Source organism: Mirounga angustirostris, unplaced genomic scaffold (assembly GCF_029215605.1).
Source record: "Mirounga angustirostris isolate CCGP_5_RB_7025 unplaced genomic scaffold, mMirAng1.0.hap1 SCAF_16, whole genome shotgun sequence".
In the NCBI taxonomy this organism is placed as follows: domain Eukaryota; kingdom Metazoa; phylum Chordata; class Mammalia; order Carnivora; family Phocidae; genus Mirounga; species Mirounga angustirostris.
The window spans coordinates 11,665,418-11,684,410 of NW_026991724.1; the positions used below are offsets into that span (position 1 = coordinate 11,665,418).

Genomic DNA, 18,993 nt, shown 5'->3' on the forward strand with positions numbered 1-18,993 from the left:
TGGAACAGCACAGTGTGAGGGTGGCTCTGATCAAGGTCAAACACCCCACCTGGGACAGGGGTGCGGGAAGATCTCACAGACCCAGGTTCGCTTGAGCAAAGAGGCAAAAGCAGAAGGAAGGATTACGGGTTACCGAGCAAAGAGAAATGGTGGTATGTGTGGAACAGTTTGAGAGGATATTTGGGCCCAAATCACCATATACACGGGCCAGAGTAGAGAGCAAGGCACAGCGCGCCTGGCAGAGTATGAGGGGCTAGAGAGGAACTTGGGCAAGTCAGGGAAGACTTTGTACATCCCAAGAAGGAGAACAGTTTTCTCCGGATGACTCCGCCATTCAGGGATTAAGAGAAAAGGGTGTTGGGCTGGAAAATGCATTTTAGCAGGATCGCTCTCCTCTGCAGCAGGGAGGCTGGAACGGCAGGGGCAGGGGTGGTGGCGGAGAGATCACAGTTGGGGGGTTACTGGAGTAATTCAAAGAGAAATGATGAGGCCCGGACAATGCTGGTGTTAGGAGCCATAGGAGGGGACTGGCGAGGCTGATGGGCTGGTTGCAGGTAGGGAATGAGGAGGAGGGAGTAATGAGGATGCTCCCAGGTCACTGCTGGGTGACAGGACGGAATGTGGCGCCATGTATCAGGAAAGGGGACAGTTTCAGAGTTTAGGATTTCTGTACTAGCTTGGGATAAGGACCGGGCAGGGGGGCGGTATTTGCAGGGGCTGATTTGGGGGTCAGGAGAGATGGGCTGCAGATAGAGATTGGGGGGAGGGGGCATCTATTTCCAGGAAGTCCTTGAGGACGTGAGTTAGGGTAAAATCATCCAGAGGGAATGTGGGTGGAATGAGAAGAGAAGGGGGGTGTGGATGGAGCCCTGGAGGCCCTGGAGAGCTTAGGAGCAAGTAGAGAAGCACAGGGAAAGAGTGTGGCTGGGAGGCCAGAGGGAAGACAGGAGCTTCAAGGGAGAATCTAAAGGGTAGACTATACTAGAAAAGAGAGACAAGGAAGGCAGGAACTAAGAACCTTGTTCCCTGCCTCCTCCCCCACTGGGGGGGACAAGGTTATTTTTGGCATCCTCAGCAAGTGCAGGGCCAGAGAAGTAGGAGCTGGCCTCTCCTGGGCGGAGGAAAGAAAGGGAAGCGAGAAACGGAAGTACTTGTATGTTCTTCTTTGGGAAGGACCCAGTCTCTGTTCTTGCAGATGTAACTTAGAAACAAAAAGTTAGGAAATATTTCACACAGAACAATAAAAGGAGTAACACCCACCATACAGTTAACAGTAAACATTTTGCTGCATTTGCTTCAAGCTTTTATTTTCTGGAGAAATAAAACAGGACTAGTTGTGTTTGAAACCCAACATTTACCACCACCACCCCCCTCCCCGGCCTCCCTGATACTATTCCCCTCCCTCTGTTAGTCACCATCCTCAATGACATAGTTTATACTTTTATTACATAAGTTTGCATCCTTAAGCAATACATACGATTATTTTGCATGTTTTTACATTTTTTAAAGATTTTTTTTTTTAAGTAAACTACACCCAACATGGGGCTCGAACTCACGATCATGAGATTGAGAGTCGCACGCTGCACCAACTGAGCCAGCCAGGAGCCCCCCATGTTTTTAAATTTTAAATGATAACATGCTGAATATATTTCTGCATCTTGCTTTTTTCCTTCCTCAGCACCATTTTGGAGATTTATTTATGTTGCCATACCTACCCCTAGTGCATTCTTTTTAGCTGCTGTATAGTATTCCTTTGTAGGAATATACCACGTTACCCCTCCATTCTCCTGTTGGTGAACATTTAGCTGGTTTCCGATTTTTTGCTGAGGCAAACAAGGGTGCAGTGATCATTCTTGGATATGTCTCTTGTACATGGGTGGGGATATTTCTAGGATATATACCTAGACATGGAATTTACTAGGTCATGGGTTATCTGCATTTTTAATTTTACTGGATATTGTGAAATTGCTTTCCAATGTGATGGTACCGTTTATGAGAATTCCAGATATTTCACATCTTCCCTACCATTTTTTTTAAAGATTTTATTTATTTATTTATTAGAGAGAGAGACACAGTGAGAGAGGGAACACAAGCAGGGGGAGCAGGAGAGGGAGAAGCAGGCTTCCCGCTGAGCAGAGAGCCCGATGCGGGGCTCGATCCCAGGACCCTGGGATCATGACCTCAGCCGAAGGCAGACACTTAACTGAGTCACCCAGGCACCCCACTACCATTTTTTTTAAAGTAGGCTCCACAGCTGGTGTGGAGCCCATCATGGGGCTTGAACTCATGACCCCAAGATCAAGACCTGAGCTGAGATCAGGAGTCAAACACTTAACCAACTGAGCCACCCAGGTGCCCCTTCCCTACCATTTTTAAATGTTACAACTTAATTTGGCCAATTTGATGAATGTGAAATGGTATCCCATAGTTTACTTTCCTTTGCATTTTCACAGGTCCATCAACCATATAGTATAAGATTGTATCTTTTAGTGTAGAGCTTGTGCACTGAGCAAATCTAGGGGGCACTATTCACATTGTATGAAAAGCATACTCTGGAGTTGGTGCAATGGGCAACATATACAGTGGCCTTGAGTAATGTTAAGAATTTTCTGTTCTCCTTTGCCCATTGTTCTGTTGGGCTGTTATATCTTAATAACTGCAAGAGTTCTTTATTTATTCTGGATATGAATTCTTTAATTTATATCTGTGGGTGCCTGGGTGGTTCAGTCAGTTAACCGTCTGCCTTCGGCATAGATCATGATCCCAGAGTCCCAGGATAGAGTCCACATCAGGCTCCCTGCTCAGCGGGGAGTCTGCTTCTCCCTCTGACCCTCCCCGCCCCCCATGCTCGCTCTCTCTCTCTCAAATAAATAAAATCTTTTTAAAAAATGTGTATCGGGGCACCTGGGTGACTCAGTTGTTAAGCGTCTGCCTTCGGCCCAGGTCATGATCTCAGAGTCCTGGGATCGAGCCCCGCATCGGGCTCCCTGATCGGCGGGAGGCCTGCTTCTCCCTCTCCCACTCCCCCTGCTTGTGTCCCCTCTCTTGCTGTGTCTCTCTCTGTCAAATAAATAAATAAAATCTTTAAAAAAAAAATTAATCAATTTTTTTTCTTTTTGTATTTTTTTTAAGATTTTATTTATTTGATAGAGAGAGAGAAAGCATGGGAGGTGGTGGGGGGAGGGGCAGAGAGGCAGAGGGAGAGGGAGCAGACTTCCCTCTGAGCAGGGAGCCCGAAGTGGGGCTCGATGCCAGGACCCTGGGATCATGACCTGAGCCAAAGACAGATGCTTAAAATGGACTGAGCCACCCAGGCACCCCTATTGTATTTTTGTATCTTGTCTAAGAACTCCCTACCTATTCCAAGGTCATATATACTCTAAATTTCTAGATTTTAAAGTTTTGCTTTTCCACATTTAGATCTTTATCTTGAAGTTATTTTATGCATGTTAAAATGTGGGGATCTATTTCTTTTTTAATATTAAGTAAATCTCCATACCCAACATGGAGCTTGAACGGACAACCCCAAGATTTAAGAGTCACACGCTCTTCCGACTGATCCAGCCAGATGCCCCAGGATCTATTTTTTCCATATATATAGCCAATTATAGAATCAGAGATTAACTAGTTCATCATTTCCCTTTTGATTTTCATGCTATCACTGTTATATTTTAAACATTGGTCTGTTTCTGGGTTTCTGTTGTGTTTCCTGGTTTATTTGTCTATCTCTATGCCATATGGTACAGTCTTAATTAGTTAACTACTGCTAAGATAAGTCTCCCCAGCTTGTTTTTCTTAGCATTTCTTGGTTATTCTTGGCCTTTTGCTCTTCTAGCTGGATGTAGCATCAGTTGTTGGATTCCACAAAACAAAACAAAATAAAACTGGTTGGGATTTTTATTGGAATTGCATTATAGATTAATCTGGGGCAATATACAGCTTTTTAATATTGGATGTTCTCATCCTCGAATATGGTATATTAGTGTATCTCTCCTTTTATTTAGGCCTTCTTTCATGTCCTTCAATAATGTTTCGTCATTTTCTCCATGAAGGTCTTGCATATTATCATATTAAATTTATTCCTATGCGCTTACAGATTTTTGCTCCTATTGAGAAGATCTTTTTTCCTATTATATTCCTTAATTGGTTACAGCTGGTATGTAGAAACAACATCCATATTTGTAACTCCTCTGGTATCCAGCAACCGTGCTGAACTTTATTTGTTCTAAGTTTTACAGATTCTCTTGGATTTTTCTGTGTAGACTATCACTGTCTTTATATAAGAACAATTTAGTCTTCCTGTCTCATTTTTATGCCTCTCATTTACTCTTCCTCTCTTACTGTATTGGCTTTATGCCAGGACACTGTTGAGTAGAAGCAGTGATAGACTTTTTTTAACAGCTTTAATTGAAGATACTAAGATAGAGTTCACATACCACGAAGTTCACCCTTCCGACTTCACAGTACCGTTTATATGTGTTGACTGGTTCATTTTCCTACTGATTTGTCATGCCACCTATGATATATGTTTTATATACAGATCTGCTTCTGGGTTCTGTTCCATTAGTGTATTTGTCTATCCCAATATCAGCACCACACTGCCTTATTTATCATAGCTTTAAATAATATTTGCTCTAGATTTTTTTATGATTTCCCTTTATCAAGTTAAAGAAGTGCCCTTCTTAATTTGCTAAGAGGTTTTTAAAAAACTATGAGTGGGTTTTATTTCAGGTGTTTTTTCTTCATCTATGAGATAATCCTATAGTTTTTCTCCTTTAATTATTAATTTGGTATATTTTATTAGTAGACATAATGATGGACTATATGACCCATTCTTGAGCTAAGTTCTACCAGGTCATGATTGATTGATTTGAGAAGGAGTGGGTGACAGAGCACAAGACGGGTTAGGGTCTGGGACACCTGGGTGGCTCAATTGGTTAAGCGTCTGCCTTCAGCTGAGGTCATGATCCCAGGGTCCTGGGATCGAGTCCCACATCGGGCTCCCTGCTTGGCAAGAAGCCTGCTTCTCCCTCTCCCATTCCCCCTGCTTGTGTTCCTGCTCTCGCTATCTCTCTCTCTGACAAATAAATAAAATCTTTTAAAACAAAGGTTTAAAAAGAAAAAAAAAAAGAGGGGGTAGGGTCAGAGAGAGCAGCAGACTCCCTGCTGAGCGGGGAGCCTGATGCAGGGCTCTATCCCACAACTCCAGGATCATGACCTGAGCCGAAGGCAGTCGCTCAACCAACTGAACCACCCAGACACCCTGGTCATGACTGTTTTAGTACACTGCTAAATTTTATTTACTGGTATTTTATTTAAGATTTTTCTGTGTTGATAAATAAGATTAGTCTGTCATTTTTCTCTTAGGAAGTTTTGGCATTGGGATTTTCAGTGTCAAAATGAATTTGTAATTATTCCTTTTTTAATCTCTGAAAGTTTAAAAAAGGTTAAGGATTCCTTACCTAGTTTGATAAAATTCATCTGTAAAATCTTGCTACTGTCTTTTAAGGACTAGAGTTGGGGGAAACTAGATGCTCTTTTTTTTTTTTTAACTTTTCAATCCTTCGTTCAGATGCTACATTTTAAGGGCAAGATTGACAAATCCATTTTTGTTGGAATTACAAATAAGGCTGCTTTCCTCAATGGTTTTTTTTTTATAGATAACAGCTACTCCCTCTTCTTTTCCAAGAATAGTTTCTAATACCACTTTGTAATTATTTGCTTGTGTGCAGGTAAGCAAATAATACTGTAAGCATCTGGAGGACAGGGTAATGTTTTATTTCTGTTTGTGCCTCAGTGTCCAGCAGTGTGAAAACACTGTAAATAGAAAAAACAGACATCATAACATGATCTCACACCGCCAGCTGTCTTTCCTCTTCAATCTCACGTCTGGTGTCTCAGCCGTCACTTGGTAGCGATGAGCTATGAGAATTACACTGCCTGTATCTCCTGGGTGTCTTTTGAAAACTAATCGTAATAATATATATAAATCATCTGACATCCAACGAGTGTTCGATAAAAACTATAAATTACTTTTTCAAATTTATTTTTTAATTAAAAATTTTTAAAGTAATCTCTATGCCCAGCATGGGGCTCAAACTCAGTGACCCAGAGATCAAGGGTTACATGCTCTACCAAATGAGCCAGCCAGACACCCCTATAAATTACTTTTAAAAGGAAAAAAAAAAAACAAACACAGCTGGCTTCAGTGACCCTTGCTTTTTTTTTCCTTCCCTCTACTATTTCTGTTTAGTTTCATTTGTGAGTTTGTGGTTGTAAACAGAAACAGATCAAAATGCCTTTGGAAAGCTATCCCTCCCCCATTTCTCTATAATCCTATCCTGTTTATACTGTTGAGAGTTTTAACCATTCCTTCCCAGCCAGTCCCTGCCTCAGGCAGGAAGGGTGAGGGGCTATCTGGTAATTCAAGTGAAGCCAGAGCCCTCCAGGGGACTTTTAACATTGTCCTCAGAATGCTCTTCCACTGGATTTGCTAAGCTGATGGGACCACTCTGCCATCACATGAGAGGAATCTGCCTGAGAATGGAGTCAACACAGAGGGAAACAAAACCAAGAGGAAAGAGTTTTGATGTTACCATTTGATCTCTGGTTCGAGCTGTCTGAAGCCAGTGAACTTTCCCTGTACAGTAACTCAAATAATAAATTGCCTCTTTAGAGCTTAAGCCAGTTTGAGTTGGGTGTACGTCACCACAAACAAGATTCCCTTCAACACAGAACTTGTTCCTTCCCTTTCCCGTGCTCACTCAGGGGTCAGCTTGTATCTGCTTATAGTCCAAAACCACCAGCAAAGAGACCGCTGACTCTGTTGGGTCAGGTTTGGGAAAGACCAACACAGTGCTTAATGACCAATGATTCCTCTGGTCCCAACTGGGAAGGTGACCTCAGTAGACAGCTTTGACGGGTTGCTTCTGTAATTTGGGGAAGACAAAGCTGAAGATCTTTGTTTCTTCCCCAGTAGACAGTTTAAGGCAGTCATTTTAACTACATGTTCCTAGATTGCGGGATGATACCTCATTTCTTTATCCTGATTATTTACGTAGGGCTCTAGCATCCAACACAGGCTATCCAAGGAAGATTTGGGAAAGTTAACTAAGCTTTCCTCTTAGATGCATTTGTGTTCTGGCAAGCCTACATATTTATACTCATTTGTGAGGAATCATGAAACTCATGGGCATGGGAAAATCTAATTGTGATTTCTAGGGAGAGGGCTTGGAGAGCAGCCCCATGAAGAGTACAGGGGCATGTAAGAGGCCGTGTGTGTACAGTTACCATCCCAACACTGTATGTAGTGGTGAAAGGCTGCAAATAACCCAAATGCCATTAATAGGGGCCTAGGAACTAGGTAAGTAATAACGACATTCACACGACGCAGTACCATTTAGCTGTAAAAAGGAACTAAAAGGCTCCCTATGAACTGATACAGAAAGGTCAGCAGGCTATACTGTTAAATGAAAAAACAACACACACAAATATATATAATGTTTTCTTTTGTAGAGAAAAAAAAGGAAATAAGGACATATATTTATATTTAATTATACTTCCAAAAATAAATACCAGAAAGAAACAAGATACTAGTTAAAGTAGTTTCCCATAGGCAGAAGGTTAGGGAGTCAGGAAACAGTAGTGGGAGGACCTCTCAAGGTCTCCCTTTTTAAAATCTTTTATCTGAACCATGTGGATATATTAACCATCAAAACAAAAGCCCGTCCCAGGCTGTGCAGCCAGGGGCCCCACAAACCCTCCTGCTGGCCTAGTAGACGCCGAACCACTGCTCTGACCTTTCTGCAAGCAAGTAAATAAAGGACATGGTCACACTGCAATGCCTTTATAAGAGGAAGTTTTATTGTTAATTATTTACTTTAATAGTTTCAGAAAGAGGAACAGATTAGCTCAGTCCAACATGATTGGCAGTTGGCAAAATCTAGTGAAGCAAGTGTCTGATTGCTAAGGACTTAATTTGGGTGCTTTTAATACTTAGCCATCTTTAACACTTCAAACATAATCCAGAAGAAATGCATCACCTCCCTCCCTTTCACTTTAATACCCCACCTACCTCACTTTAATACGGAAATATCTTCATTAAATAATGATCCTCAGAGAACAAGTTCCCTGGAGAGTACAGCCATGAGGACAGTGCACAAGAAGGAAAACTCAAAATAAAACTCTGTATGATAATTTACTAATCTAAGGAAACAAAACCTTCCAATATATTAAGAAATAAATCCAGTTACAAATGCACTAATTAGGTCTATGTGAAGAGGTCTGGGAACTGAAAACGGCCGGCTATTTACAAGATACACAAGCGGGAACGGTGCACCTAGCCCAGCGCTGGCCCTCAGAAGCCAAAAGTGTTCTCTCCACTGTAGGCCACATACAAGAATCCATCTTCATCTTTTTCCTTCTCGTAAAGCTGTCCCATAGTTAGGCTTGAAAGAAAAGAAAAAACAACATTGAGAATTGGGTTTGGTCACTGAGTCCAGGTGTTCGAAGAAAGCTGATCTGGGGATAAGGGACGTGACTGCTTGAACCAGCTAATCTGCCATTCTGTGGGTGGCAGATCATGAAAATGAAAGTAATTCCAATCTCCGCACTGCTGTGTGCCAACAATCCTGTGTTACAGAAGGGAAATGGAGCCATGAAAGATTAAGATTAAATTAGGCCTCTGGCAATCAGTAAATAAGACTAGAATCAAAGCTCCGTCATCCTGCCCCGAGGGAAGGCCATTAGCCGCACCCTCACACCAAATTATTCAAATTATTCAAATTATTCCTTCAGAGGCCAGTGGGCTTGCCTGGGTAGTACCTCTTTCTTTCTGGAGGCCAAGGGCAAGAGAAAAAAACCTAAGCAAAATTAAGAGCCTAAGAGGCCCATCCCTGCGTGGGTGGAGGACCAAGGTAAAGAAGACTACATGGGGCTTGCTTCTCCTACAGGCTTATGTGAAGGTTTATAATCTGTACCTAACAGGATAAATATAAGTGGGTTCAATCTTGTGGAAGCTCCCCCACCAAAAACCCTGTGCCCCAGCGATCGGTATCCGTGCCATCAAAGAAGTTATTTTCCTCACATGTAATGCAAAAAGCTCTCAGACTGTATCTGGGATCCAAAGAAACCCTGCCCAATGCTCCTAAGAACCCTCCAGAAATAGACAGTGCTCAAACTAAACGTGTGTGGGTGGGAAAGCTGCTTTTCCCTACGCCGTAAGGCAGACTGCAGCACAAGACCTAATCCAGTTCTCTGCCATGGATCTGAGCTGTACGGGGTCCAAAGGTAAGCCCAGTACCACGGGCACCCTGGGCGAGCTCTGGCCATGTGACTGTACGAGAGAGGGGCAGGAGGTACAGACATGGGCTAAACATTAGTGTGACCCCACGTGTGGGGTCAACGAGAGCCAGCCGAAGACAGCAGAGGTCACTAGCTGCCCAGGCCACAACCGGTGCTTCTATGCAGGACTCAGTACAACAAGGGCCACGGGGCGACAGAGGGGCCTGGGGCCTCACGCAGGTGCAACCGGGCCTGGCCCACTCTGCCAGCATTCTCCCAGCGTGCTGCGTGGGACCTCCATGTAACAGGGATATGGGCCACAAGTATAAAGGGGGCAAATATTTCCCTTTCCTCTTCTTCCTGCCCAGCTGCAGGCTTGGCCCGGTGGGCGGCCTGGGCCCATGAGAATTCTTAAGTAACAACATGGGGGTGGATGAGTACGAATACAAATGACCTGTCGTCAGCATCTGGTACGTAACACGGTGCTCCCGAGCTCTTAACCTGGAATGTGAAACGTAAGGACTCGTGCTATTTCTGCTATGAGAGAAACGTCCTACAGTTTGTCCAGGACCGTAGCCGCTGGCTACAGGCAGCGCGTGAAATGAGGCTCATCTGAACTGGGATGTGTTTTAAGTGTGAAACACACACAAGATTTCAAGCCTGCTATGTAATAAAGGATGTAAAAACCTCAATTTCTATTACATATTGAAATGACATTTTGGATATACTGGATACATAAAATATATTACTAAAATTCACTTGACCTGTTTCCTTTTTAATGTACTAGAACATTTTAAATTACAAATGTGGCTCCAGTGCCACTTTTCAACAGCACTGCCCTGGAGCATGTGAGGACTTGAGGGACAGTGGGTAGAGGGAGGAACCCCCGCATGAGGCCCCCTAGAGCGGGGGTCTCAACCTCAGCTATACAACAGAATCACACGGGAGCTTTAAGACATCTCCAGGCTCAAGCCCCACCCCAGGCCAATTACATCAGAATCTCTGGAGGTAGGATCCAGGCATCAGGTTTTAAAAATGCCCAGAATGATTCCAGGTGCAGCTAGGTGGAGAAACAGTCTCTCTGCCAGAGGGAGATAGGGGCTTGTCTTTTTAATGCATTTTCTTTTCTTTTGTTATTTTAAATAGGCAAAGTGAGGCTTGAACTCGGGACCCTGCGATCAAGATTTGCACGCTCTACTGACTAAGCCAGTTAGGCAACCCCATCTGTCTTGTTTGTTTGTTTGTTTGAGATGCTTATCTTTAAGAGCCCTGTGATTAGAAGTGGATGAGGAGTCAGCAACTAGCCAAAGGCCTGACACGGAGCTGCATCTCTCAAAAAGACCTTTACCCCCTTGGCTGGGAATGCCCCGAGGAATCGATTGCGCTTTTCTCAGAGATGCCTCGGGATGAGGCGGCAGGGAAAACAGCTACAGCTATTGCACAACTCTCCTAGCTCCACTTCGTCCACATGTCCAGGATGACCTTGATGAGGACCTGTCCTACCATCTCCCCACGACCATTACCAGAGGGATTTAGAGGCAGAAGTAAAAGGCACTGTGCAATTCAAAGGCAGCCACCCCTTGATTCCAATGTCAGGGCTGGTTGCATCTGATACACTAAATGCACTCCGTTCCTAACAGGTGAGAAGCCCCAGTGCTAATAGTCCAAATCCCACTGCTGAATTAGAAATACGTGAGGAGGGGCGCCTGAGTGGCTCAGTTGGTTGAGCGTCTGACTCTTGGTTTCAGCTCAGGCTGTGCTCGCACGATCATGGGATTGAGCCCCATGTCGGGCTCTGTGCTCACTGGGGAGTCTGCTTCAGATTCTCTCTCCCTCTCTCTCAAATAAATAAATAAAATCTTAAAAAAAAAAAAAAAAAGGAAAAGACATACTTGAGGAACTACATAAACACTGGTGGTCCCCCCCAGACTTGGCCTGCAGTGAACAACGGCCACTGGAGCCCCCACTGCCTAAGGCAGGTGAGACTGCGAGCGGAGGCCCATCATCATGTGGCTCTCAATCCTGTCTTTAGACTGCATCGTCTTTTCAGTAAAACCTAGGTTTATAAATTTGTTTAACCAGTGCCCCAGCAGCTAAAGAGGGTGATCATAAAACTCCTGATTATAATAGCACTTACGTGCCAAGCACTGTTCTAAGTGTGTTTATATTCATTCTTTTTATCCTCACGGCAGTCTTCTGAGGCAACATAACCTCACAAGGATCACAATCCACAGTTTATGGATAATAATAAAAGTGAGGCAATAATAGTGAGACACGGAGTAGTTAAATGATTCACTCCAGATCACAAAGCTAGGACACATGCTTAGCACTAAGCCTTGCCGCCTCCAAGTGGAATACTGTCCTACTGCCCTAACGTCAGGATCTCGTACCTTCCGCACAGATCTCCCCAAACAGTGCTTGTAGGGGCGCCTGGGTGGCTCAGTCGTTAAGCGTCTGCCTTCGGCTCAGGTCATGATCCCAGGGTCCTGGGATCGAGCCCCACATCGGGCTCCCTGCTCAGCGGGGAGCCTGCTTCTCCCTCTCCCACTCCCCCTGCTTGTGTTCCCTCTTTTGCTATGTCTCTGTCCAGATATATAAAAATCTTTTAAAAAATTCAAAAAATAATTTAAAAACTTAAAAACTGCTGGTCACTCACACACACGCATGCACACACATGCGCACACACACACGCACGCACATCCGAAATCACTTGCACGTCTGGTCCCAGTGCCTCTCTGGATTCAGGAGGTCAGAGTTGGGCCTGAGATTCTACATTTGTAAAAGATGCCCGAGGAAGGCTGCCACCAGGCTCCATGTCACAGGGCTCTTTCCTTCGCATCCTGTAATGTGACAACCGGCTGGGTGTGCTATGACTGTAAGAGTCCTCTAGCTGTTCTCCTTTTCTGTCACACGGCCTCGTGTGGAAACCTGACTCAGTTGGCAGCAGCACTGGGTCCTTACACTGAGGCCAGCCCTTGGGCAGGAACTTGGAAAATGACAATACTCAAGGCTGGGAGCCGAATACTTTCATTCAGCAGCCTGTGACCGAAGGGGCAATTCTGAGTGTCACTGAGTGCCATGAAAGAAGACTGAGACATCTGTACAGTATGATTTCAAAATAGCTCTTACGGGATCAGGCCACACACAGACCAAGTCTGAAAAATTTGGTCTGGAGCCAAAAAGAGCTGGCCACAAACACGGTTTACACTAAGTCCCATTAAAGAGTTAAACGCAAATGCAGGGGGACAAAACGCAACCCTAGTCGGCGGGCTGGCCTGTCAGTTCAGGACAAGTTCCACAAGCCTCTGAGAAGAGGTCAGAGGCCCGAGCCACACAGCACTGGGCAGGCGGCAGCTGGGATGCCCGAGGATCCTCACGCACACCAGCGCCTCTCCTGTCAGGCTAAGCGCCACAGGCCTGCTGGATGGCCTGACAACTTGCACGTCCGAGGCGTCCCGCCCAAGTTACTGGCTGAGGAAGACAGCCAGGGATGACCTCCAGACCCTGATACTAAAGCACACCGCTGTGGCATCAGCTAAGACATGCACTCATTCCCAGAAGCGTGCAAAGAAATGGGAAAAGTAATGGCAGATTCAAGCCACAGAGCCAATCCAAGGTGTGGTGGGACCCTGACGTACTGAATCTAGTGAACCTAAACTGACTGCTGAAACTCTGTCACTCACCCCTCCATTCAGTGTCACCCACATTCAGACAAACCAGCCAATAGTAACAGCACCTTTCAGAAGGGTCCACTTCCAGGAATGGCCGTGCTGCCGAGGGCGAACACTGGCTTTCAGCTACTCGAGAGCGCATGCACTGGGGGGAGGCCAACCCAGAACTGTGTGGGTGCCTAATCCCTGCAGAACCTTCCCGTGGTCCCCGACCAAGGTCAGGTCGTGAAGGCTGTGGGCTCCAGCCTGACTCATGAATTGGCTGGACTGACGGGCACACACCTGGTCTCCCATCTGCTTTGGAGCCCACGTGCTTCCACTGGACCTGGATTTCTCTCTTTCCCAGCAGGGAGGAGGAGGGGGTAAGGTGGGAGGACAATGGCCACTGCTGTGGGCCTTGGAAAGGCAACCACCTCAAAGTGAAAGGTATTGTAGCCATGAAGGCTCCCGACATTCTAAAAAATTAAAATTTACTGGCTATTCCTTTTGCCAGATTTTTCTGATATAAATAAATCCTATTCCATTACTGCTGGAATAAACCCTTGAAGAGGTATTCACCTAGAAATGATCAAAAGTGCTTAATTTAAGCACATTTCTAAATAAAGGATGGACTGTAAGATCTCCCAACTTCCTTTTACTTAGTATCTCTTTAAAATCAAAGAAGCAACTAAGCACCACAATCTTAACACCGGTTTCCAAATGTAACATTCCCAAATTATCACATCTTAGAGATATTTTATTTATTAATATACTACTGTTTCTATTTTAAATGGGGATTAACAAGACTCGTCTGTGTTCTAAACAAAGACTAAAAGATAAGATACCACTGCCAGGTCTGGGCTCCCCTCTAATGCCAGGACTGGGAAGCTTGTACACTGATCTTCCTCGAGCTCTGTCTGCACCAAGGCACAATTCTTTTGTTTTTGGCCTGATTCTGGATGCAGGAACCTAGGCAGAGAATTCAACTTTCCAACGCTAAATGGGAAAAGGAAGTTGAGATCCTACCCCCTCTGCCCTGCTTTAAAAAAAAAAATAGAACTCAAAGAACTTAGGAAGTAAAACTCTCAGGGACTTGCCTTGGTCTCTATTTCTAGAATCAGTATTTAATACTCACTACTCTAAACAATCACATTTTTACAAGATGATCGTTTGTGTTCCAGAACACTCTCCCAAAGGCAAGAATAACTGAAGTCACTTCTGCTCAGCCTCCCACCTCGCACGTGACCCTCTCGCAGCGCTGTTATGGGATGGGCGAGGGCTCCTGCAGGCCTGGGTTCACCCTTTCCCAACTCCAATCCCCCCAGCGACTCTCTGAAGGCTGCAAGCACTGGTGGAAGGTTAAGGGAGGCCCCACACTTCCCTAAGGGGGCTGGCAGGAGCTGAGGAAGAGGCTGCGGCTAAAGTGCCTTGGGGAGGAGATGGCAGGGCTGAGTCACACACCAGCTTTCACGGGAGACCCTGAGGCAATTCTGTGTGTGCTGCCATCAGGTGATCATCATTTGCATAAAGCCCAATGATGTCACACACAACTTTTGTTTTAGAAACAATTTTTCTTTTTTTTTTTTTAAGATTTTTTATTTATTTATTTGAGAGCGAGCACATGAGAGGGGGGAGGGTCAGAGGGAGAAGCAGACTCCCCGCTGAGCAGGGAGCCCGATGCGGAACTCGATCCCGGGACTCCAGGATCATGATCTGAGCCAAAGGCAGTCGCTTAACCAACTGAGCCACCCAGGCGCCCAGAAACAATTTTTCTTAATAAAACCAAACTGCTGCATTAAGTGTAGGACAGAAAGCCATTAACTGGGGCCAAAGGCCTGGGCAGAGGAAGCCTGGTTAGTGATTCTCGAAAATCCTGACTTGGGTCACTGGTGTCATCTGCTTTAGGGCAGATTCTTACCAGGTTGGAAAGGCAAATGGGAGTGGGGGAGAAAAGGAAGCAGCCTCTGCTGCCCTGAGAATCACTTTTCATTTCCAATTCTATTTATATCTCAGGGATAATGGAGGGAGGGGGCAGTTGCTAATCTACAGCCATTTTAATTGCTAGATTAACATGGAGCCACCAGAGTAACAATGTCTCCAGAAGCCTGCTCATTTCCTTTAAGAAATATCAGAGGCTAAGAACTGATAATAAATTCAATGTCACAGGTCCTAGTCGCCTACTTCTGCCACTAAGAAGCCACCTCCAGGAAGGAGGAAAGACAGGGTCATTGAGACTCTGCAGAAGCTGCAGGTGGAATGAGTGAAGATTTACCTCCCCACCACCTTCACCTTAAGAGAAGCTGAGTGTGACCACAGACGCCCAGGGCTTCCTACCGCAATGAAAAGTGCACCCAGCACCATGATGCCTAGAGGCCTGGGAAGGAAAGCTGGAAGAGCCCCAATAGGCAGCAAGACTGCCTCTGCCAACACCCCAGCTTCTCGAACTATAGCTGAAGGAGACCAACGGCACCCAGCAGCCAGGGCCAGGCCTATCTCCTCAGGCAGAACCTTTCATTTTTCCCCTAACCTGCTTCTCTGCCAAACACAGGTAACGGAGGTGATGGAGATTGGGAAAGCAAAAAAAATAGCCAGAGCGCTCTACCTTTCAAAGGAAAAGGACTGGAATTTGGCTTACACCTTTTCTGGAGCTTTCAAGGATTTTCAAAGGGAACGTATTTTGGCCACACTGGGCTAGTTCCCAGGATTTCTGAAAGCCTTAGGTTTTAGAAGTACTACTTTTGGGGGGTAACAAATGAGACTTAGTTTGGGTCTCCAAGATGAAAGGTAGCCAGGAACTCACACTCCGGGAGAGAGAGACTAGCATCTGGCTCAGAGGCTAGTACTCAACCAGTAATGGCAAAGGACTGACCAGGAATTTAGAAGGAGCCAGTTCATCTTCTTTTTTCCACAGGGGACTAAAGCTGGGCTATCAAATACACAGAAGAAGGGAATTGTAATGCCCCTGCCTTGAGATTCAGGCCCCAAGTTATCCCAAAGAATGCTTCCAGGCAGCACAACAGCTAGAGCAAGGGGGCAATTACTCTGACAGTCGGAGCAGGTGGTACCAGGGAGGAGTTAAGTCTGTGAAGGGACCTCAGAGCCTTTTGTTGGACGGCAGCCATTTCGGCATACCTGAGGATCAGGCAGCTACAGACTTGCACAGTGGCACAGAACTAAGTTTGGAGAGCAAGCAGCAGGGTGATTAACTGAACCTGAGCCTCAGCAGGGCCCACAAGCTCCCAGTAGAGAATGACAGGACTTATTTCATGGGTCATTTGAAGAAAACCTCATTTTAGGCTTCAGTTCTACTGATGGCTTAAGCCAAAGTAAATCCTCAGCTGTTTTAAAGGATTTATGAGGGTCTGAGGCTAGATTTCTTTTTTTTTTTTTCTTAAGTCCAACCTTGTTCTATCTTCTTGATCCAAAGTACATTCCCATGTACTACAGCCCTTTCTTATTTTCCTTGAGCTCCTCATGTCAGGGAGCACAAAATCCAGATTTCCAGTCAGGACCTCTTAAGAGTTTTCTAACCTCCAAAATTTAGAGTTCTGTAAACAGCCGAGCAGATGGCCAATGCCAGTAAACACCTCTCACCTGGACTGTGGGACTGTCTTATCCACAAACAGGAAGATTGCCTTTTCAGAAGGAAGCTGGATCCTTTTCCTGATGATCCACATGAACTGAGCCACAGTGATGTCAGATGGAACCAGATACTTCCGTTTGTCAATGTCAACAATCTGAGAGCCTGAGACTTTTTCCACAATCACCTAGGAAAGCAAAGAGAGATCAAGACTGGATTTCTAACATGAGGCTCTGGCCTTGCATTGTTCTAGCCCTGCATTGTCAGGGAGCTGATGAATAGTATGTGGGCAAGGAGGTGGGTGGGAAACTGCACAACACTGGAAAATATGCCCCTGATTTAATAAACCACAAACTCTTAACTCTGGAGGTTAAGAACTAACATAAATGTATGATACAGAAACAAAGTACTTTTCTGTGGTCAGTTACGTTTATCATCCTGGATCTCAGCAAACGTAAGAGAAACACAGCTCCTCCTACAAAGCTTTTCAACATTTTGTCTGGGCAGGCCTGAGAATATCTGGTGAGGGTTTCATCTACAGCCAATTACTCCAGGACCCCAGAATGGATCTGCCTTCACACTACAGGGGAAGTGAGATCCCAAGGAACACAAGAAACAGGAAATGATGGACTAATAGGAATGAGTGGCACTCCCAGCCAGCCAAGAACCAAGCTCCTCATTTGGCCTGTTGCTTCTCCCTGAACTAGGTTTCAAATGTGTCCCTCTGACCCCTCCTCAAAGGAATTGTTCAAAGAGCTACAATGACAGGCATGGATGTCCTTTAAAAATCAGTAAGGATTATAGAAACTTTATCCCCTACCGTGGAAGAAATAATAAGATCATATTTATTACTGACTAAGGAGAAACCACGAGAGAAGGGGTTCTCAGAGGCTTCTCAGATTTTGCTGGTCATGAAAGAATGACAGGGTCAGGGTGAGGAAAGGGAGCTAGAAGTCAAGTAAAGATAGAGACTCAAAGTTAAAGATGAGTGTCCTGAGACTAAAGTACCACTTCTAAGACCAAAGAGACAGTCTCCCTCCACCGTTGTTCCCAAAAGTGGCAGTGACCTGTTGCCCTGTCCTAGAACATCTTTCCTTACATAATTGGCGAGGGAGCCCAGAGGCTGCAGACAGCTCGCTGGCCTAGATCCGGAGATTCAGCACTGAGGCACCCTGAACAGCACCGGCTCAAGCCCCTCACGCCACGGCCCCGGAAGGCCCCTAACGCAGTCTGGCCTGTGTGCTACTGTAACCTCAACTTGTCAACTGTTGAATGGCCCGGGGCCCTATCACAAGTCCTAGACGACGGGGTGACAGCGAGGTGAGGGGGCGGGGAGTGCACTCACCGGAACCCGGTCGGGATATTTCGCTCGGATCTTCGCGGATTCCACGCATCTGTGTTCTGTGGGAGACACAGACCCGGCTGACGGTCGTGCCTGCCCGGCCCCCGGTTCCGGGGACCCCAGCCCACCTCCCCCGGCGACCTGCGCACGCCCCGGGCCCTTGTTCCGGCGTCTCAGCGGCCTCGGCCCTCGGCCCCTGTCTTCGGGCAGAAGGGCGAAGGGCGGCACAGGGTCCGTGGGCAGCCGCCCGGGGCTCCGGGGCCTCAGCGACCCAAGGCCTGAGCGCGGCATCCGCCCCGCCCGGCCCAGCCCAGGGCGGCCCGGGTGGGGGAGGGGGCCCACCCGCCGCCCCGACCCCCACCACCGGGCCCCTGACGGAGCCCTTACCCAACGAGTGGTCCTCCTTGAACATCCACTTCATGGCGGCGGCGGGGAAGGGATGCAGCCGGCTCTCGGAGCCGCGGAGCTCAGCGAACCAACCACAACAACAACGACGGCAGCAGCGGCGGCGGCGGCGACCACACGGCAGGCGGGACTTCCGGCTGCCGGAGCCTAGCAACCGGCCGGGGGCGGGGCTTCCGGCGCCGCTCGCCGGGGGCGCCGCGCCAGGGGGCGGGGCAGGAGACGGCGCCGCGAGGGGCTAAGGAGGGGAAGTGGGGATGATGACGTTCACTACAGGGCTGTCTTTGAGGGGTTTTGGTGACTGGGACGGGGATGCTGTCGGGAGCTGGTAACAGGAGTGGGGTCTCGGTGACGAGGGGAATTTTGGAGGTATGAATGACAGAAGAGGGGTCTCTGGTGGTTGGTAATGGCGGGGGGAATCTGTTTAGGGCATTGACAGTTTGGGGAGTATTGTTTGGGGCTGGTAACAGGTTGGGGGCGCAACACAGAGGGTGTGACTAGTTTGAGGGGACTGTGTGGGGAGAGGTGCTGATGACAAGCGGGGTTCAGTATTGGAGACAGCCATATAGGTTGCCTTGCACCTAGAAATTGAATTTAAACAAATTCTATTTCCCTTCCATTTTTCATGAATAGGTGTTTGACTAAACATATAAGAAAAGGTATCACAGATATGCATTTGAGGAGCGTAACATCGCACTGATCACAAAGAGACCCCTTAACCTTAACTGCAGAGGAGT

The 18,993-nt window shown here is 46.4% G+C and overlaps 1 protein-coding gene across 1 annotated transcript; it reads right to left on the reverse strand.

The window, feature by feature from the left end:
* Positions 1–7,841: 7,841 nt before the first annotated feature.
* Positions 7,842–18,420, reverse strand: GABARAPL2 (GABA type A receptor associated protein like 2). The gene is made up of 4 exons (XM_045890713.3): positions 18,242–18,420; positions 17,858–17,913; positions 16,527–16,699; positions 7,842–8,447 (listed from the first exon to the last, which is right to left on the reverse strand). The coding sequence occupies exons 1-4, from the start codon at positions 18,273–18,275 to the stop codon at positions 8,357–8,359; spliced, it is 354 nt and encodes a 117-aa protein (XP_045746669.1). The 5' UTR covers positions 18,276–18,420; the 3' UTR covers positions 7,842–8,356.
* Positions 18,421–18,993: the final 573 nt, after the last annotated feature.